This window comes from Camellia sinensis, chromosome 4 (genome assembly GCF_055761805.1).
Source record: "Camellia sinensis isolate YWXY chromosome 4, ASM5576180v1, whole genome shotgun sequence".
Classification (NCBI taxonomy): Eukaryota; Viridiplantae; Streptophyta; class Magnoliopsida; order Ericales; family Theaceae; genus Camellia; species Camellia sinensis.
The window spans coordinates 154,722,624-154,745,910 of NC_138964.1; the positions used below are offsets into that span (position 1 = coordinate 154,722,624).

The 23,287-nt window shown below is 31.1% G+C and overlaps 2 protein-coding genes across 2 annotated transcripts in view; both read right to left on the minus strand.

The window, feature by feature from the left end:
• LOC114315092 (uncharacterized) overlaps positions 1-1,272 on the minus strand; it is a 21,738-nt gene extending 20,466 nt beyond the window's left edge. Inside the window, exon 1 of the mRNA XM_082866606.1 lies at positions 1,113-1,272. The gene's annotated coding sequence lies outside the window, so the exon portion shown is untranslated. The remainder of the gene's footprint in view (positions 1-1,112) is intronic.
• LOC145824143 (uncharacterized) overlaps positions 1-14,356 on the minus strand; it is a 21,380-nt gene extending 7,024 nt beyond the window's left edge. Inside the window, exons 1-3 of the mRNA XM_082923750.1 lie at positions 14,340-14,356; positions 13,918-14,072; positions 8,074-8,132 (exon numbers count right to left, since the gene is read on the minus strand). Coding sequence (XP_082779876.1) covers positions 8,074-8,132; positions 13,918-14,072; positions 14,340-14,356 — 231 coding nt within the window. The remainder of the gene's footprint in view (positions 1-8,073; positions 8,133-13,917; positions 14,073-14,339) is intronic.
• Positions 14,357-23,287: the final 8,931 nt, after the last annotated feature.

Here is a 23,287-nt window from a genome sequence, read left to right on the forward strand (position 1 = left end):
CATACACGCAAGGGGCAAATGTAAGAGGGGCTAATTTGAGCCCACTAAATTATTTAGGCCCAATAGCCCAAGATTAGTGGGCCAGAATTTATCGCAAGTCCAAGAATCGGTGGGCCCAGATTTATCGCCATCAAACGGATTAAATCGCTGTAAGCCTCGAAAGGGTTCGGGTCCACGAACCTAGAGACTTACTCAGGCCCGGAACTCGAAAGGGTATTAGGCAAGCCTAGAGATCCGAGGCACTCAGACTCGAAAGGGTTCGGATCCACGAACCTAGAAGTCCGAAATACTCGGCTTCGAACGGATTCAGACGCAATCTAGAAGTCGCTCCGTTAATGAGTCCCAGAACACTTGCGGGCTCGGAGCTTTCCGGGATCTACGCACCAGAACCATGGGCGTAATGGAGTTCGAACAAAGGACCCGATCCCGAGGACGGTGAGTGGAGACAAATTCACTCTTCGGTTAAACTAGCCTATACCCGGGTCGAGGTGGCACGACCCCAGGGGGTCCATGAGACTCGGCAATATTTTGCGGCAGGACGTCCTCTGGGACTACCCCTGACCCTTTGGGATGATTGGGGATCATTGGTTAGGTGTGGCTAAGAAGAAGGGTTCGCCGAGGGATTGATCTCCTCTTCGGGGTTTTCTCATCCTCGGAGAAGTCACCTCCTCGGAGAAGTCACCTCCTCGGAGAGGTCACCCCCTCGGACAAGGTGGCTAAAGAGAATATCCCCCATGTGCCTTGCACATGGGCTCCATCCTACATCATGAGGTGCCTATAAATAGCACCCACCCATAGCTTTACAAGGGAGGGATTTTGGAGATTTTTAACTCTTGGGAAAGAACTAATTTCCCTTCTCCATTATCAACCTTGAGAGTGAAAGTGGGAGATCAATGGGAGAGCCTTGCCATTATTCTATTCTTTAGCCATTTTGCCTTCTTCTTCACCCAATCTCTTATCTCCATCATCTCCTTTGTTGTTGTGTTCCTAAGTTGAGATTATTAAAGAATCTAAGCCTCTCATTATATTCTAGAGAATTCGAAGTTATTCTTCAAGGATCTTCGAAGATCTTCGAATTTTTCAACTCCTTTCTTGAACCCTCTCCTACAGACCTTTTCGGCTTTTTGCCAGCATTGTTGCTTCACACTGTAAGGGAAGCTTCTTGGGTTAGAGTCGGGAACAATGTGGTCATAGTCATGACAGAGACAACCGGGACAGCCCACGAGCTTCCGGAACACAGTGTTGCCGAGAGCGTCTCGGCTCCATCGATCTGGGTCTCGGCCTTTGACCTTTTCGGCTTTTTGCCAGCATTGTTGCTTCACACTGTAAGGGAAGCTTCTTGGGTTAGAGTCGGGGGGGGGGGCTTTTTGCCAGCATTGTTGCTTCACACTGTAAGGGAAGCTTCTTGGTTAGAGTCGCGGGGGGGGGGGGGAGAGATGAGATTCGAGGGCTTTTCCCGTATTAAGTCAAATTTCTATCTTAATTGGAAAATTAGATCTAGTTTAGACGGATTTTTACAATTAGGTTAAAGTGTTATTATAAATTGTGCTTTTACTGTTTAAAACAGAAAATTTGATGAATAGTAAAAGCGTTATTATAAAAAGTGCTTTTAATTAAGAAAACGTTATTATAAAAAGTGTTTTTACTGTGCATATAAAAAAACACTATTACAAAAAGTACTTTTACTATGCATATCTTTCAGAAAACGTTTTAAATATATTAAAATGTAATCAAACTTAATTTTGAGTTCTTTGCAGCTTAAGTGGTAGTGCATTGGTTTTGCCACACCTCTGCACAATTTCAAATCACATGCACATCAACTCCAAACAATTGCTATCTAAAATGAAATTCAACCTTTTTTTTTTTTTTTTCCTTCCACTCACTCTATATTTTATATATTTATTATGTAATTTTTTTGTCAAAAAAAAATGTTTGTTTGGTTAAATATTTTAAAAAATTAAAAATAAACAATTTATTTATTTAAAAAATTAAATAAACAATTTATTTATTTTTAAAGAATTATATAAAGTAGTATACTATTTATACTATCATCACATCACACGTATAAATAGCATACTCACTTAGACATATTATACTATCATCACATCGCACGTATACTACTTTTTTTTATTTTTAATAAATTGTTTATTTTTATTATTACCCATTACTTTTAAAATATGTTTATTTTTAAAATATTTTAAAAAATTGAAAAATGTACGCTTTTAAAATATTTTAGTACATTTTAAAAGCGTACATTTTGTTGAAAAAATATTTTTTGAGTACGTTTTCACTGTGCATATTTTTTTTAAATGTACAATTTATTTATTTCAAAAATTAAATAAACAATTTATTTAAAATAAACAATTTAAATAAATAAAATACAATTTTTTCTATAAATAAATAAAATACAATAACTAAACAATTTTTCTATAAAATACAATTTTTTTCAAAATGTCAACATAATTGTTTAAAAAGTATTCAGTGTATTTGGTTTGAGTTTTTTGGATTTAGTTATTTGAAAACTGAGTTTTTTTATTTTCGTATTTTTTTGTTTTTAGTGAATATTTTTAAAATTTTAAACATTTTTTTTTTTTACTTTTTTAGATGCACCTTAGTTAGATGTATCTAAAAAATAAAAAATTTGTGAAAAAATATTTTAAAAAATTAATAAATACATAAAAATATAAAAAATGTACTGAAAAAATATTTTTGTATTTTTAGCATTTTTTCAGCAAAATATTAATTTTTTCAGAAAAAAGTACTCAAAAAAATATGCACAGAGAAAGCGTACTCAGAAAATATTTTTTCAGCAAAATGTGCGCTTTTAAAATGTACTAAAATATTTTAAAAGCGTACATTTTTCAATTTTTTAAAATATTTTAAAAATAAACATATTTTAAAAGTAATGGGTAATAATAAAAATAAACAATTTATTAAAAATATAAAAAGTAGTATACGTGCGATGTGATGATAGTATAATACGTCTAAGTGAGTATACTATTTATACGTGTAATGTGATGATAGTATAAATAGTATACTACTTTATATAATTCTTTAAAAATAAATAAATTGTGTATTTAATTTTTTAAATAAATAAATTGTTTATTTTTAATTTTTAATTTTTTAAAATATTTAACCAAACAAACATTTTTTTTTTTTGATAAAAAAATTACATAATAAATATATAAAATATAGAGTGAGTGGAAGGAAGAAAAAAAAAAGTTGAATTTCATTTTAGATAGCAATTGTTTGGAGTTGGTGTGCATGTGGTTTGATCCTGTGCAGAGGTGTGGCAAAAAAAATGCACTACCATTTGAGCTGCAAAGAACTCAAGATTAAGTTTGATTACATTTTAATATATTTTAAACGTTTTCTGAAGGATATGCATAGTGAAAGCACTTTTTGTAATAGCATTTTTTCATATGTACAGTGAAAACGCTTTTTGTAATAGCGTTTTCTTAATTAAAAGCGCTTTTTGTAATAGCGCTTTCACTATTCATCAAATTTTCTACTTCAAACAGTAAAAGCGCGATTTGTAATAGCGCTTTAGCCTAATTTGGAAAATCCGTCCAAACTAGGCCTAGTTTGAAAATTAAGATAGAAATTTGGCTTAATATGGGAAAAGGCTCGAGATTTGAAGGTTCTCCAACAAAGTGAGGTCTGGAGAGAGAGAGGAGAAATGGGAGATACTCATATGGACCTGGTTCGAACCCATATGAGCCGATGGTTCGGTCTTTGGTTGTTGGGAGCTTCTATTGGCACACACCATTTCCCCTCTTCTCACACACTTAATAATATTTTTTTTATTACATTTTTGTCCTAAAATAAAATTACTAAAATATCCATTTCTTCTTCAACCAAAACCCTAACCCTAATCACCCCCTCCGTCGCCTCTCTCACCAGTCCCCTCTTCTCAAATCGAAGCCTCTCCTTACCCCATCGCTCGTCGCTCACACTCCTAGTCCCTCTTTTCTCCCGTCGAAGCCCCCTCCCTGTCATCTGCAACTCTCTTTCTCTCTACGGCTGCCTTCGAACCAAACACATTGATTCGGAAGTACAGTGTCGAACCGATGTGTTTTGTTCGAATGTTGAAAGTCGAACTGATGTGTTTTGTTCGGATGTTGATGGTCGAATTGACGTGTGATTTTCGACCCTGGTTTATCGAACAGCGGGTGTGTCGCGATGGTGGGTCGTCGCTACGATGGTGGTAGTAGTAGGGACGAGGGATGGTCGGCAGAGAGGTTGGACGGGTGTATAGGCTGCGATGGTGGGTGGAGGAAGCAGCAACTGCCAGAGCAACCATGGTGTCGCCGACGGTGGCTGGTTTAGGGTTAGGGTTTGGAGAATGAAAAAGGTAAGGGAAGGTGGGTGGATTGAGTGTGTTGGAAAGTTGTGTATATGCGTATAATTGGAATAATAATGTGTGTAATGAGTAAATATATATATATATATATATTTTCTGAGTATGTGAATTAAGAAGGATATGTATAGAGAGAATGTTGTGTGTGCAAATAGAAGCTCCCCTGATTGTTGGAGACCAATGGGTTCTAGAGATGGCAATCGGAACCCGGCCCGACAGGGACCCGATCCCCCGACCCCGAATTGAATGGTTATTCACTGAAAAATACCCTCGACAGGCTGGGGGATGGTATTAAAAATTTAATCCTCGATGACATTCGGGTCGGGGACGGGGATGTATGTTTCAGTCCCAGACCCGGCCCGACCCCGGCCCCGATCCTCGCCCTGGTTCCCCGACATGAAATTACTAATTTACCCCCGTTTATATATATAATATATGTGTATGTGTTAGGGCTTGGCTAAACACACTCATTCACACACATACACAAACTGTTTCTCCTCTCTCTCTCTCTCTCTGTGCAGGTGCTACTCACGGTCACGGCGTCGGCAGTGGCGACGGCGGCTTCTCCACTGTCCTCTTCCTCCTCCCATCTCGCCGATCTCCTATCTCATCGATGGTGGTGGCAGCGGATTCTCCCTCCTCCCATCACAGCGATTTCCTCCTCCCATCTTCGACGTCTTCTTCCTCCTCCCATCTCCGACGTCTTCTCCCTCCTCCCACCACGGTGATCAGTGTTAGATCTGTGTGTGTGTGTGTGTGATCTGATCTGGTGATGAACAATATATATATGATCTGATCTGAAAATATATATATATGTTAGATCTTTTTTCTTTTTCTTTTTTTCTTTTTTTGAGCTCATTAGATTGTTAATGGTGATGAACAACAGATCTGTTAGATTTGAATTTTTTTTTTATTTACATTTGTTACATCTGAAATTTTTGAGCTCATGAGACTGTTAATGGTGATGAACAACATTGTTAATAATTGTTGTTGTTGTTGATGGCAGATCTGTTTAATTGTTGTTGTTGTAGTTTGAAGAAATCCTGGAACTGATTTTTTTTTTTTTTTTTGGTCGGGGACTTTTCGGGGTCGGGGAAACCCGATCCCTGTTAAGGGGCGGGGGCGGGGGCAGTGATGAGCTCCCCGTCGGGGTCGAGACCGGGGACGGGAGAAGTTTCCACCATCGGGGATCAGGGACGGGGAGGGTGATCCCCGGCCCCGCCCCGCCCCGTTGCCATTCCTAATGGGTTCTCCTTTTTTCCCCTCTGTTCCATTTTTACCCCTTGCAAGAGAACACATTATTGTTTGGGAATTTTGGGTCATGTTTGGTTTCATCCTCTCTGAATTTTTTTCTTAATTTTTTTTAGTTTGACAAAAATTAAAAATAAAAAATACATATTTTTGAAAATTTTAAATTAAATAAAAATGATAATTGTTTTTAAAATTTTTAGTTTTTTTATGAAACTAATTTTTAGTTTTTTAGAAAAAAAAAATTTGAAACAAATTTTTGAAAATAAACCAAACATGACCTTGATTTTTAGCCAAATGTTATTACATATTTTTTTAACACAAATTTTACATATTTTTTAAACACATATTTGATGAGAAATTTGGAAAAAGAAATGAAAAATGTGAGTGAAATATGAATAAAATATGCTATCTATATTTCACCTAGTTTTCCACACATTTTTCATTTCTTTTTCTAAATCCCTCAATCAAATACAACATAAAAAAATTAATTTTTAAACAACCATTAAATAATATAAAACTTTAAATTAAAATTTTATAAATTGCCATAGTAAACGGGATTAAAAAATTTCATCATAGCATAAATAAATTTTAAAAAAAAAAATTGTCACTAGTTCCCTTTCTCCAAAAAAAAAAAAAAAGAGAGGGGGTCACTAGTTCCAGCATCAAGCTCATCCAAATCATCAGTCGCAGCAATGTCAAACTATTTGCTTCTTCTGAATACATTAAACGATGGCTCTGTGTATATTTTGGAAGAATCCGAGAGATATTTCTGATAAGAATAATGCTTGAGACCCTCTTTTGGGGGTCACCCCTCACCCCCTTTTGTCACGTGGCGAGTGGTGATTGGAGGAGCAGGAAAAAAAAGAAAAAGAAAAAGAAAATGTAACCAATGAGAGAGAGAGGGGGTCAAAGGGGGTGGGGGGAAAAGGGGATGAATCATTGTTGTTCTGATAAAAGACATTAGACATTTGTCCCCTTTCTGTTTCCCAATGTCCCAAAAGGTCTATGTACTCCGAATTATTTTGAAAAGATACTTAAAAATTAATTTTTAATTTTATTTTTATTTTTATTTTTTTACTTTTTTCACTATTTTATGTGAGAGGTGTTATCTTAAAATAGATTAAAAACTGACTTTTAACTTTTTATGCATATTGTCAAAACAGCTCATGTCTAGCATCTCGCTTGTTCACCATAACCTTGTCTACCAGACTTATTTTGACAAGTTAATTAAAAATTAATTTCTTAACTTTTTAATTTTTTTTTAAATAATACCAATTTTTTACTTTTTTATATATTTTAAAAAAAAATTAAAATTTAATTTTTAATCTATTTCTCAAAATAGGCATTACTCACCTCGACTATTTATTTATCATCCTCCTCGTAAGTTTGGTCAGGACTACTGACTTGAAGCCAAGTAGGTGAATTTCCTAAAAGCTCATCAAGAGCGAAACTTTGCCTCTCATCAGTTATGAAGTACGGGTACTCTAAAAATAGTGCTGTACGAGTATCGGATACTTATCGGGTGCAGGTACGCATACCGGTACGGCGGTACGCGTACCGGGTACGGCAAAAGAGGGTCCGGTACGTTTGGCTTATTCGGGTACGCCACGGGTACGCCACGGGTACGCCATGGGTACGACGTGGGTACGCCATGGGTACGCCAAGGCCATTTTTTTTTTTTTTTTTTTTTGCCCTTGCAAATTAGCAATTATTATTTTTTTTTTTAATTTTTTTTGGTGCCCTTGCAGATCAGTAATTTTGATGTTTCTCTGTTGTCCTGTTTGTCTGTATAAATTGTAGAAGCATATCAACAAATGATTTTAATGTTTTTAAAAAGCAATTTGAACAAAAAAAAATAACAAGGCCTATAAAGGGTAGTTCTGTGTATGACTATGCATTATACTTTTGCTTTAGATCCTCCTAGAATTTCTTTATAAAATCTTTAATCATAACAAACTTTTAAAGTTTATGCACAAAACATTAAAAATTGATATTGTATTAGTTGATTAGTAGTTGTTGGGAATGATGCAATTTTATGTATTATGCAAATTGCAATTGACAACATGCACCAATTGAGAATTTTTTTCCTTTATTGTTGGTAATTAACTTTAAATCTTTCTTTGGTCTCCTGTTATTTCTTTGGTCTCACCCTATAAAAATAGCAAATTGATGAGCAAAAAGAAAGATTTTAAAAATAAATTATGATCACAAATTCACAGTGCATAACATATCAAAGTGAGAGATTTCACAAATATTATTTTTAACGCTTAATGGTTTTAAATTATAGGAAAATGAGTAGTTCTTTTTTTAGTTTTGATATTTAATTTTAATTTGTAGGTTGGATCCTTTAATCAAAATTATATTTTAAAAAAAATAAAAAAATATCGGCGTACCGTAGCCGTACTCGTATCGTACTTTTTTTGAGTTTTGCCGAATCAGCATATCTACACTCGTACTCGTACCGTACTCGTACCCGCACTCGTGCTTCCTTGCTCATCAGTAATGCTGAGTTGCTCCGGACCTATACAAAAAGATCAGAATTAAAATGACAATGACTAAGGACATGTTTGTTTTACAAGTCAGGATAGGATTGAAAGAGTAAAGTGGTGGGTTGTTTTGCAGGTGAAGGTAGGATTGAAGTAGTAAAGAGGTGGGTCTCACTATAGGCTTATTTGGTGACTTCCTTGTTAAGGGGGATTATTTTTGCAGATGGAGTATTACTCTCGTACTCTAATCGGATTAAGTTGCCCTTTCATATGGACGAGGATTGAAAAAATGAGGGGATTAGGATGCACTTTTTTTAATAAAAAAAACCTAAGTGTAGCCTGTTATTTGCAAAAAAAACAAAAAAAACAAAAAAAAAAAAAGGGATGCACTAATAAATCCTAAATTAATAACTTATACACTGTTTAGTCCTAAAAGTTTTTTTATAGACTGAAAGGTCCCATTACAATGTTTCAAACATCAGATTAATGTTTCGAACATTAGATTTCGAACATCAGATTAATGTTTCGAATATTAGATTTCGAACATCAGATTAATGTTTCAAACATTAGATTGATGTGTAAATGGGACTAAATGGAGCATAAGAAAACTTTTAGGACTGAATGGTTTAACTTTTCAGAAACTAGGACTTATGGGTAAATTTTTCAAAAAAAAATTATATTTGTTTTAGAATTATTTTTGATATATAAATATTTTATTTTTATTTTATATAAAAATAATTTAACAATCTCATCATTAATCATTTCTCTCACTATCATTAAAACAAACATACTTTTACTTGTTTGCGATGTGAGTTCGTTTTTTTATTATTTTAGTCTGGGGTTAAAAAGTTTCGTTTGGGATAAGTCTTTTGGCTTTTTTGACTTTTGTGAAAGAAAAAATGAAATGATTATAGGTTTGATGTGATATTTTATTTTATTTGACTAAAATAATTTATTTTGTCTTGCATGGCTATTTTAGCTCCCAACGGGGCACCCCAAACGAGCACTTAATTCCCTCACCAACAATATTCATATTAACAATATTTTTACTAATTATCTCCTTACTAGCAATCTCATTCAATTTAATTCACCAAACATACATGGCCTAAAAATGGAGGTCATATGAAAATGGAGCAAGCCCATCTTTAAGATTTATGGAATGACACAAATGATTATAGCCACCTCATATGACCTAATTATAATATATCTAATAAGCATCGTTCATATTTTCAATAATGTTTCAGCTTTCATTTGTTAATTATATATTTTAGTTAAAAAGTTAAAAAATTAATATAAGTTATTACATTACTTTTTTAACTTTTCATGCACATTTTTTTATAAAAAGTCAAAAAATTAGTAAAATAATTTGTTGCCAAACAAGACTTTAGAAAGGTCAAAAATAATGGTAACGTTTGGTTCCCTTTTAAAATTATAATTTGAATAAAAAAAATTTCAAAACTCATAATTAAACAAAATTTACAAAACTCAATTCAAAAATTATTTTCAAAACTCACAACCAAACTCTTTTCAAAACTCTATTTTTTTTTAAAAAAAATTCAAAATTTTTTATTTTTATTTTGTTCTTTAAAATTATTTTTTATTTTTATTTTTGAAGAAAATATTTTTTATTTTTATTTTTTTGAAAAAAAAAATGGTATTTAGTCTAACATTCCTCTCTAACTTTTAATAATAGAAGAAGTCCACAATATTTTTCTTTGTAACCTACGGTCCTCACGCCTATGTATCACACCAACTCTCTCATTCTCTCTCATCTTTCCTTTCTTTTTCTTTTTCGCTCTAGGGTTTTAGATCTCTCAACAACAATCATTTCTCTCTCCTCCTCTACTATTATTGTTGTCAAAGATCTATAAGTCACCAGAGCCTACTCAACTTGTTTAAACGTTAGCCCATTGTAGTTCGGGCCTATTGGATTGTGATCGGTCTTTGACAAATCAAAGTCGCTAACCATGCAGTCACGTGGGAATTGTGTAATCGGAGAAACACTCGGGCAGAGAGACGATCTGTTCATGATGATCTGAATCTGTTCATGACGAAGAAGCAATATGACGAAGAGACGAAATTGACGTAAGCGTAGCCAAGAGCGATTTTTCTAGCTTGATCCCTACAAACCTAAACAGAGCAATTTCAATCAATGAATGGAAAACAGAGATAGGAAATGAACTTTTAAGGGAAGATTATGTGAATGAGGGTTACTCTGTATATTTGGTTTGTAATTTTCTTTGGTTTGATCAAAACACAAAGAAAATTGTGTGCAAATCAGAGAAATTTCAAACTGGAGAATTTTCAAAGCACTGATAAATTTAGACAAAATTCTCTGTGTTTTGAAATTTCTCTGATTTACTCAATTTCTCTGATTTTTCTCTGTGTTTTCACATTTTATCTGTGTTTTGAAATTTCTTTGGATTGAAATTTCTCTAGATTGAAATTTCTCTGAAAAAATGTTGAGTGACCCTAACTACTATAAAAAAAAATATTGCATATCATTTATTCTATAAAATCTTAATACCAAAGATCTTTAAAAAATTTCAAAAAATATTTTGTTATGTTTTTAAGTATTGGCCAAATAATTTGGTATGATTTAGATACATATGAACGATTCAAAAAAAAATAAAACTTAAAAAAATTTTAAAATATTTTAAATAAATAAAAACTATATATTTAAAACAAAAAATATTTTTTTAATTTTAAAATATTTAAAAAAAATACAGTGTACAAATATAGTAAATACAACGCACATTAAAAAAATAAAATAAAAATTTACAATAAAAAATATTTACCCTTAAAAAAATAAAAATAAATAAATAAATCCAAAACAATTCAAAATACAATTCAAAACTCTTTTCAAAACTAATAATAAACAAGTTTTCTCTTTTCAAATCTCATTTCAAAAATTTATCTTTTAAAACACAACTCAAAACTCAAATCTCATTTCAAAATAATCAAATGAAACCAATGGTTTTTGAACCTTCACTACGAGAAGGATGCAACTAGGTTGTGAATAAAGGTTTTTCAAAAGTAATTTGGATTTTTTAATTTGTTTTACTTGAGTGTACTTCAAAAGGCTAATTTGGGGTGGGGGGTGGGGGAGGGAATAGGACATATTGAGAATAAATTGTAACCTTAAATAATTCAACAGGATGAACTGAAAAATTGGGTTCACTTAATTATTTTTTGGGTGTAAATAGAATTCTTCCTCTTATTATAGTGTCTGCCAAGGGTTATTTAATTTAACATCTCTTTCCAATTTTTAGTAATAAAAGAGATCTATAACATTTTTTTTTTTTTTGGTAGCTTAAGGTCCCTTAGGTTCCTCACTCGTAATAAATAGTGTATTTCTTCTTACAAACATCGACTTTTTTCTCTCTACAACTCCAATGGCGGACAACAACATTGCCACCTCCAAAAATCAAATGCTCATAGGGCGACAAAGCCAAAGAAGAACCAAACACCCTATCGACCTCCGACAAGAAAACCACCTCCGACCTCAAACTCGACTCTCTAGTTATCGACGACACCAAAAAACTCCACAATTTCCTCGACGACCTCGAAGACTCCAACATTAAAGGTGTACTCTCTCTTTCTCTTTCTCTTTCTCTTTGTCTCTCTGTAATTCCTATTTCTAGGTTATGATTTCACATTTGTAGGGTTTTCAATTGATTCCAAGTCACAGCAGGCGATACTTTGTATATATCTACGATGACATTCGAAGAATTGAATATGTCTGATGACTTGTTGAAAGGCTTATATTTGATGATGGTGTGTTTGAATTTTGTTGTGAAGAAGAGGGAAGATGCAAACTCTAATGCTGCTTCGTTTTCTTCTTCTTTGTTAATTCTCATTTCATTTAGCTCTAGCTCAAGTAATTAAATTCTCTGTTTTTGCTTTCTGAGTAGCTCAATTTTTTTTGATATATTCAAAATATAGAGAAAATTGTGAGCATATTAAAGAAAAATAGTCAAAATACAAAGAAATTTCAAACTAGAGAAATTTCAAAACATATAGAAATTTTGAAAATACAGAGAAAATCAGAGAAATCGAGCAAATCAAAAATTTTCAAAACATAAAATTTCTCTAGATCAAAATTGCTCTAGTTCGAAATTCTGTAAAAATGTTAAGAGATCCCAACTACTATAAAATTTTAATACAAGTGACCTTAAAAAAAATTCTCCGTCTGTCAAGTCTGATATTTATCTGCCCCTAGTATTTTCACATACCTCAATACAAAATTATAAACTCGATTATCTTTATAAATTATAATATTATGAAAATACTTGATAATGTCTTAAGATCACTTAATAACTCTCCACTTAACCAATAATGTTTTAGGTCTCCTTTGCAAGACGATTGTGACCAATTTAGTTCAATAAAAGATAAAATAAGTTAAAAAATTAATAAAATAAAATATTATATTCGAATCATAATTATTTTATTTTTTCACACAAAATTATATAAAAAAAAATTATCTCAAACAACTTTTTTAATAATTAAATTAAAATAATTAAAAAACTAAACTAAAAAAATTGTTTTCAAACCAAAACTTAAGATCATTGAATAATTCCTCTGACTAGACGGAGCCACCTAACCAATGGCCACCGCTCGTGTCACCGGCTCTCACATGCGGTGGGGTCACTCACATGTGGGTGACGGATGGTGCTTAAATATGCGTATGCCGTGCCTCTCTATTTTTAATTTTTTTTTCTTTGGTCTTCCAAAGTCTTGCAAGATATAATAATAATAATAATATAATTATATAACCCACAAGTTAAAGTAGTGATTGGTACCATTAATTTTGAAGCACTAACAGTTTTAATGAATTGAAAATTAATAATAAAAAATATATATATAAGGTTAAAGTATTCCATCATGTAAGATTTACATCAATATTAGAGCTATTAGAACTCTTAAATTAATGATTTAGAACATTTCCCAAAATGAAATTCCTATCAAACATATAGAAACAGCCTTCGGTTGTTGGGCACTAGTTTTGAGAAGTGAGTTAAAAATTAATTTTATAATTTTTTATGATATTTTTTTTAAAAATATATATATATAAAAAAATAAAAAGATAATATGACTCAAAAAGATTAAAAGTTTTAAAAAAATATTTTTAACTTCTTTGCCAAAAAAAGCCCAAAAGAATTGAAGATATGATTAAAATATGACCCCCCAAAAAATGTTTTGGTCAATTGAATTGATGTATTAACTACTATAGATTTTAGGGATATTTATATACAAGTCTTATTTTTTGAACTTATAATTCATTAAATTATAGATAAAATTATTTGCTCCTTCAATTCTCATTAATTTTTAATATACCAATTTACCTTTCCAAGACCTCCTCCATCTCTGCCAAACATTCCTTGTTGTCTTCATTCTCTCTCTCTTACTTGCACACGTACTCCCTAACAACAATAATAACCAAACATCCCATTTTCTCTCATTTGTTTTCTCTTTTTTTTTTTTTTTTTTTTTTTGTAGTTTCAAACTCTCTCTCTCTCTCTCATATATAAAAAATGGAATCCAAATACACTCGAAGTGGTCAAATCATAATTTTTTACTCTCTCTCATATTCTCTCCCAAGGACCACTTCAATGGCTTTCGAAGAACAAAGCAGCCCCCAGACAATCTTCCTCTGGTTCTAATCCATCGAATCCCAACTTTCGAACTATCCTACAAATCATGGCTCCAAACCCGATTCCGCCACCTCGACTCGTTGGACCCCTCATTCTCCTCCCCACAGACCCAGTCTCTGGCCTCATCTGTACGGCTCCTCCTCTGCCTCGGTCTCTCCCCTCTCACCTCTGACACTCTCAATCGCTTCCCCTTCATCTATTACGTCGTCGGCTCCAACGTCGGCCTCGACCACATCGACCTCGCTGCCTACCACTGCTGTGGTATCACTATCACTAACGCCAGCGACGCCTTCTCTACCGACGCCGCTGACCACTTCTTCCCTGAAATGAGTAATTTATTCTCACGGTGCGATTTTCAATGGTTGTGCAGAACTGAGAAATTTCTCAATTTTTTATAGTTTTAAAATTAAGAATATTATCAGTTTAAAACTGAAAAAAAATTATAATATTCTCAGTTTTAACAATAAAAAAAATTAAAAATTTTCTCAATTTTACTGGATATTTTTGCAAACTAAAATCATTCTCAATTTTAAATTGAGAACATTCTCAGTTTTGGAACTGAGAATGTCTCAACTCTTACCTACAAACCAAATCTCCAGGCCCATCTCTTTAGTCGATTTAATATGCTCTGTTCTGAACTTTGAAACAGATTTCAACTCAAAAAGCCTCAAACACAAATCTGTCAAATGCTGAAATCAATGTATGTATAATAGCGAATTAAACTGAGAAATCCTTCGAGATCCTTCGAAATTATATCTTCATCCATTTCCCATAACTGATTTGATTTTTTTTTTAGTAAATAACGTTAATGTTGTTTTATATATATATATATATAATTGTTTGGATTGAAGGGCAAAAATGTCTTCTTATCTATAAATAAGACTTATTGGTTCAAAAGCTTTTAGACAGGACCTAAGCTACTACCAAATATGTAGATAGGATTTTTAGGTAATTAATCCTAGATTTTATGATAACCTTTCAAAAGTTAACAAAAATGCTAGACACATTAAATAATTGTTAGAACAATTTTCTGCGTAAAATAAATAACTTGAAACCAAATCAAATAAATAAAAATAAATTACTTACAAAATTTATTTACTGAAATAAAAAATAATAAAAACGATCAAGTCGAGTGTGTGATACTCTGTCTTTAAGACAGATTCGCCCCACTTCGGTGCTTACGGATAAAAGGCGTCTATCTCCCAGGGTACAATGATCTACACAGAATGTAGTAACACTCCAAACAATCTGTACAGCAAACCAAAACTTGTGTTCTATACTCTCAAAATTTTTCCTAAAAAACTAATATGAAGAATAACAATGCAAGAGAGCAAAATTTGGAAAGCAATAAATGAATTTTCAGATTTTTCAGGATGCAACAAACTGCTGGAATGTGCTGGTATTTATAAGGCCAAACAGGTGTGAATTCAAACTAAACAGGTGCAGTTTTGAACGGAACAGGTGCAATTTAAATTTGAACAGATTGCTGGCAGTTTTGAATCTGTCCATAACTGCTAGGCAGTTTTAAAACTATTAAAAAACAATTTGAACCTACTGGAATTGGACCGAAAAGGCACTGTATGGACAGGAAAAATTGAATTCAAATTTGGCAAAAATTTTGAATTAATTTTTTTTAGAAAAAATAATTTTCTTGCAAGAATTTTTAAAAAATTTTAAATAAATTTTGTCCAAAAAATTAATATTAGAACCGACCCGATCCACAACCCGTACCCGTGCCTAGCACGTCTCGGCTCAGCCAGCGGTGGCGCGCACATGTATGGTGGTTTAAGCCAAAGGTCACTTTGTCCATAACTCCTCATTTCTACAAACTTGAGGTGCACCTTAGAACTTATATACACATATAAGTTCTTTTAATTTTCCAATGTAGGATAACTATTTCAAGGAAACTCACATTTTACTTCTTTAATTGTCCATTCCACGAATCCGAAAATGACGTCAGCTTCTCATTCACTCATAAATGGTTTTGACAAACCGTCTTCGCTGTGTGACTTGCCATGCAACAAGGAACACATCACCTCTTTGGACCCACCCCAAAAGACGTATGGGCCCTACTCAAATTTGGACCCGAAGTTGGCCCAAAACAAACCTATAAAACTATAATTCCAACAATCCTCCACATGAATGGAATTTGATGGAGAGAAAATGCAACAACATAATCTAATTACAAAGAGTACAGAAAATGAGAATATTCTGCAAAGGATAGGTAGCTTTTGGCTTTAAACCTTCCCTTATGAGACATTATCGGATTTACTAGCTAACTAATGAACATGATGTCTCGAATTGTTCAGCCATTTTGTGTAAACCAAGACAATAGAACTCATACAGTATATTACCAAACACAATTTAGTTCTCACTATTGTGTTTATTTTGGCCCTAAACAACATGGTCTTTTATGAGTGCTTTAGAAAATTGTAGCCCTTCATAAATCTCATGGAACCGGCCTAGTTCACACTTATATAGATGATTCTTATGAAGAGTATCTTGCCATACTCCACTAGGTATTCCTAGATATAAGAATAATTAAAAGTATTACTTAACCTACAACGTTGCAGACATCACTATTTCATTATAGAAATGGGTAAGAGTTGGACTCCCCAATGATCCTTATGAGTCATACACAACTCGATTGTCCCTTTGAACCTAGATATTGGGATCTCCAGTCAACTAGGTTGGGTTGCTGTTGTGGTAACTCTTATTTAGTATGCTTAAGTCTCATTTCCCTCGATGAATTCTCAACGAACTCTCTTGTTAACCCTTTAGTTAGTGGATCCGCTATGTTGTCTTTAGAATTCACATATCCAATGGAAATAATTCCATTACAGAGTAGTTGTCTCACAGTGTTATGTCGATGACAAATGTATCGTGACTTACCATTATACATATGACTCTGTGCTCTACCTATTATTGATTGACTATCATGATATATGCATATAGCAAGCACCAGTTTTGGTTACATTAGAATATCTTCAAGGAAGTGACGAAACCATTCTGCTTCTTCCCCAACTTTATCTAAAGCTATAAATTTGAATTCCATAGTAGACCTAGTAATGCAAGTCTGTTTGAAAGATTTCCAAGATACAACTGCCCCACCAAGAGTAAAGACATATCCACTAGTAGATTTTGAGTCTCTAGTATCCAATTTCCAGTTTGCATCATAGTATCCTTCAAGTACTGCTGGATATCTAGTATAATTGAGCCTAATATTATGAGTAAATCGAAGATATCTTAGAACCCTTATAATTGCTTTCTAGTGTTCTCTTCTTGGATTACTCGTATATCTACTTAATTTACTTACTGCATAGGCTATATCTGGACGAGTGCAGTTCATCAAGTACATTAAGTTTCTAATAATTTGGACATACTATAATTAAGAAATACTTTCTTGTACATTTTTAGAAAGAAATAAATTAACATTCGCAGGTGTTTTAGTAAGATAATTATCATCTTTGCTAAATTTGTCAAGTATTTTATCAATGTAATGAGATTGTGACAAAGCATAACCTTCTGATATTTTGGTAATTTTCATGCCAAGTATTTACATCAATAATTCTCATGTTCTTTATGTCAAAATGTTTATTCAACATTTTCTTGATAGTTTTAATCATATCATTATTACTACCTATGATGAGCATATCATCCACATAAAGACATACTATAACATAACCCTTACTTGTGTTTTTAATATAAACACATTTGTCACATTCATTAATTTTAAATCCATTTAACATCATTACTTTATCAAACTTCTCATGCCATTGTTTTGGCGCTTGTTTTAAACCATATAATGGTTTGACCAATTTACATACTTTCTTTTCTTTTCCTGAAATAGAAAATCCTTCTGGTTATTCTATGTAAATTTCTTCATTTAATTTACTATTTAAGAAAGCTGTTTTCACATCTATTTGTTGAATTTCTAGATTGTACAAAGATGCAATGGCAATTAGTATTCTAATGGATGTTATTCTAGTAACTGGTGAGTATGTGTCAAAGTAATCAAGACTTTCTTTTTGTCTATATCCTTTAACCACAAGTCTTGCCTTGTATTTGTTAATTGATCCATCTGCTTTCATTTTTCTTTTGAAAATTCACTTGTACCCAAAAGATTTACAACTTAGTAGTAAATCTACCAATTCCTAAGTGTGATTTTGCAGGATGGATTCAACTTCACTATTGATTGTCTCTTTCAATAAAGGAGCTTCAGGACTGGACATAGTTTCTTTGAAAGTTAAAGGCTTATTTCTAACAAAAATGTTAGAAAATCTAGATCAAAAAATTTTGAGGTTCTAGCACGTTTATTACGCCTAAGTTCTTCTTCCTTATTTTGATCTATCTCTTACTCTTGTTCTTGATCATGTCTAATAATAGCATCACAAGATCTTTTATTAGTACTAGTCTCTTGTCCAATTTTATATGAAAATATATTTTCAAAGAATGATGCATTCCAAGATTCAATAATAGTATTTACATGTATTTCGGAATGTTTTGACTTATGAATCAAAAACCGATATGCACTACTATTCTTGGCATAACCAATAAATATGCAATCAATAGTTTTAGAACTTATCTTAGTCTTTTTAGGACTAGAAATAGCCACTTTAGCCAAACACCATCACATTTTTAAGTATTTGTAGGATGGTACTCTTCCATGCCACATTTCATAAGGTGTTTGATTCACTTTCTTTCAGGGTATTTTATTTAAAATATAATTAGTAGAAAGTATTGCTTCCCCCACAAATTCTAAGGTAATTCAAAACTTATTAACATAGCATTCATCATTTCTTTTAAAATCCTATTTTTCCTTTCAGCAATTCCATTTTGCTGAGGTGAGTAAGGAGCAGTAGTTTGATGAATTATTTCATGTTCTTTACAAAACTCACCAAAAGGTGGTTCATATTAACCACCTCTATCACTTCTAAGTTTTTTAATTTTCTTATCAAGTTGATTTTCAATTTCATTCTTATATTGAATGAAAGTTTCCAAAGTTTCATCATTGGTTCAAATTAAATAAACATTATTATATCTAGTATAGTCATCTATAAAAGTGATAAAATATTTTTTTTTATCTCTAATTTGAATTGATTTAAGATCACAAATACCAATATAAATTAATTCGAGTAATTCCGAACGTAGTCTAATATTTCCCTCAAGTGATCTTTTTTGGACACGAGAGGACATCTAATGCATCTCCTTTCCTTTTCCTTCTAGGTGAGAGTTCACAATATGGTTTGATTTTATTCCCACACTATTATAGTGTGAACGAAATAAAGTTTTTGATTAACTCAAAACAAAGAAATTTACAGTTTTAAATGGAATTAATGCACTATTTACTTATAAAATTCACAATTTTTAACAAATCAAATTTTATATTTTATTTACACACTTAAATCGGTATAACTTAGCAAATTTTCTTGTGGGAATGCCATAATTTGGTCGGATTGGTTGCTTTCAACAATATTTAATCAAATAATATCATAATTGTAATATTTGTCTATTATATTGTGTTTATCATATCACATGTCATTTCATGTTATTATTGTATAGATAACATGTTATAAAATAATTAAAAATAATAATTCGTCTAGTCTAGAAGCATCTAAAAGTAAAAAATATTTTTTAAAAATTCATTAAAAATTTTAAAAAATAAGATGCCAAAAAATCAAGAGGACTAAGTGGCTTTTTGAATTTTTTGACATTTTTATATGAGATGTAATATGATTCAAAATGAATTAAAAATTGACTTTTAACTTTTTTATGATGTTCCAAAAGACCCCTATATATCACATGTATTTTTGACCTTTTTATATAACCAGCCTACATAGGAAGATATTATTTATTTACATCAATGCTTTAATAATTATCTTCAGACAAAAAAACAAATCATATATATTCATATATAGACAATTATATAAAATGATAATAACTAATCGATAATTGTCAAACCAGCTGGCATTAGGTGCGTGGGGAGTGATTCGAGCGATTTGAAAGTAAAATTATAAATTAAAAAATAAATGACGGATTGACAAATAATCAAATCGCGGTTTGAAAGGTTTTGGGACGATTTCAATTTGCTCATTGATTGAAAAATATTTTTGAACAATTACCAAGCATTGCATAATATTTTTTTATATATATAACACACTAATTTTACATAATATTTTTCATATATATAACTATTAACTTGTAACTAATTTCACGTCTTAAATTTCTCTGACACTTATTTTTACTTTGATATTTCATTATAGATTAAAAATATCAAAAATGTTTCATGCCCCCTTTTCCTTCCACCCCCTTTGACCCCCTCTTTCTCTCATTGGTTACATTTTCTTTTTCTTTTTTCTTTTTTTCCTGCTCCTCCAATCACCACCCGCCACGTGTGTGTGGGGTTGTGGGGGTGGTGATTGGAGGGGGTCTCTATCATAGCTCTAAAAATATATATATGTATTAAGTATATTAAATAGTATTTTGTACAGACCTAACTGACACACTTAGTGAACTTCTAAGCTATTACTAATGAGCCAAGATATTCATTAATTTTTTATTATCAGTTGGTTTGTATCCCTTTTTCAAGGTATGAATGTGCTGTTTGTTTGGTTTCCTTTTGTCATGACAGTGAAGTTTTTTTTTTTTTTTTTGATCAAGTCATGGCAGAGACTTCTGAGAAATTCCTTCTAAGGAGCTTTGGCTTTCTTCACTTTCCAGCTTCCACACAATCATTTCCAAACAGTTTACAAGTTTGTGAAAGGAAACTTCAAATTAATCACAAGTAAATAACAAAGAATATATATATATACTTTCAAACGATGCAAAAGAAAATTTGAAGTTTACTTTGAAGTTTACTTTCAAGTTTCAACAACCCTGAAGGCAAGTGCACTCTAAACGTGTTTTAGTATGTCAAAGAAAGCTGCAGACCATAGTTTACTTCACACTAAGGTCAAGTTTGAGAATTTTACAAATAATATAATAATAATTAATTTTTATTAAAAAAATTACCAAATTGATTGTCATAAGTTAAAAAAATCAAATGCCCTATCATTTTTTTTTACTAAAAAAAAAATTAATAACTTGTCGAACACATTATTATTTTTTTAGTTTCTAAAAAAATTAAAAAGTCGTAGAGTCACAACCCTAACCACTAAGAGTTATTTTGTAAAAGAAAATGCTTGAGATACCTAATTTATCACTCTTAAAAATCACCTCTAATGATGTATTTGAAAAGTGTTGAAACATTCTATCATATGGGGTCTCCTCAATACCACATAAGGTCATTTAAGTATGATAAATTAGAAGGATGTAGTATTGTTGTTCTAGCCATTTAAAAAAAAATATGTCAAACAAATTAATTTTTTTAACATTTATTTTATTTTATTTTATTTTATAGGTTTGTCTTAGCCAAAAAAAAACTTTTTAGTTAACCCCTAAAGAAAAACTAAAATAAAGGATAATTATATGGTATTCACTCATTATTTATTTTTTTATTTATTGATTTTTGGTGAGTTAATCTCTTGTGATTTTTAATTGAGCATTGAGAGAGATCCCCTCCAATCACCACCCCACAACCCCACACCCACATGGCGGGTGGTGATTGGAGGAGAAGGGAAAAAAAAAGTAAAAAAAAAAGTAGCCAATAAAAAAAGAGAAGGGATCAAAGGGAGTGAGGGAAAATGGGGTCTTAAACATTTTTGTTTTTAATTATGACCTCAGTATGCTCCATTATGGTTTAAAGTGATGAAACTATCTCAATGTCAAATCAAAATGATTTATAAATGTATGGAAAAATATTAAATCAGTGGTAATTTTAAAAAATAATGATAAAGTAATAATAAATTTTATAAATATTAATAATTAAAAATTTAAAATTTTTCATAAATTTATAATTATTTTTTAAAAAATTATACTAAATTATAAATTTTCTTAAATTAATTAGTATCTAGTTTTGATCTATAATTATCTTTAATTATGATCCACCGTGGTTGATATTATTATGAGTTCAGTGATCTGTCATTGTGACTCCTAATACTCCATCTGTTTTAAAATAATAGTTTCTATTGGAAAATTTAATTCTTTTTTGATAATAAAATTATTATATTTTAAAAATATTAATTTTTTAAAATTAACCTTTAATAGTACATTATTTTAGGAACATCAATTGTCATAATTGTACTTTTTGTATTACTAATAAATTTAAAAGAAGGTAAAATAGTAAATTCATATTATTTAATTCTTTAATTTTTGAGAATGAACTAATATTTTGAGATAATGAAAAATAAAATAAAAAATTAATATTTTAAGACGGAGTAATAATGTTGATTGTGAGTCAATTACCCAAATTTAGTTTTTAAAACTTAATGACTATGCATATGCATATACATATGGAACTTAAAAAGGATCTAAAATAAATCATGATGCCAACGCATACTATTAAGGTTATGTTTGTTTGGCGAATTAGGTTGGATGAGAATATTAGTAAGAGAATTGTTAGTGAAGAGATTGCTAATGTATGGATTGTTAGTGAAGGGATTAAATAAAAAAATATTTATTTTGATGATAGTGTAGGAGATGATTAGTGATGAGATTGTTAAATTATTTTTATATAAAATAAATAAATAAATTATTTCTATATTAAAAAAATAAAACAAATAGGTGCACTTGGTAAAAAAAATAAAATTAAAAAAATAATTTTTTTTATATAAAATAGGCTTAATTTCTTCATTATTTTCCTAATATCACCTAAAATTTATCAAAAACCCCTCTCACTACTAATCCTATGACATTTTGTTACATCCAAATAAGGATTTGATGAGTCTCACAAATTGATAATTCACCCTCCCAAGCTCCTAATCAAACATGGCTTAAGTACCTTGTAGCAAGGTTTGGCCCATCGAAAAAGGCACATCTTGTTTGGTTTTTAATAAATTTAAAAATTATTTTGAAGTTTTTGCTTTTCTTATTTTTTAATAAATTTTACATGTAATTAAAACATGAAATATTTATAAAAAATTTGAAATCATATTTTGAAAAGTAGGGGCAGAACTATATGTTTACAAGTTTTGTGTCAAATGATATCATTGAAATTTAAAGGGTAAATTATAAATACAACCCTAAAGTTTGTTTAAAATACAGATTATTATTTGTAGTTTGAAAAATTACAAATACCTCTTTGTTGAAAAAAATTATTTAACAGAATTAACTAGAAAAAAAAATTCATAATTACTTTTCTATACAATGATAAAATTACCTAAATTATTAATAGAAACATATTTGTAACATCATTAAAAACTGTTAATTGAATTGATAATTTATTAATAAAAAGGGTGATTTGTTATGAAATTAGAAATTTCAGATGGTGGAATATAATTTTCAGAACTATAGGAGCGATTTGTATTTTAATCAAATCTCAAGTGTGTATTTGTAATTTATCCAAATTTAAATGAAAAAACTGATAATATTCTTAGTTTTAAAACTGAAAAAAATTGATAATGTTATGTTTTTTTATTGAATAATTGAATGGCAAAAAC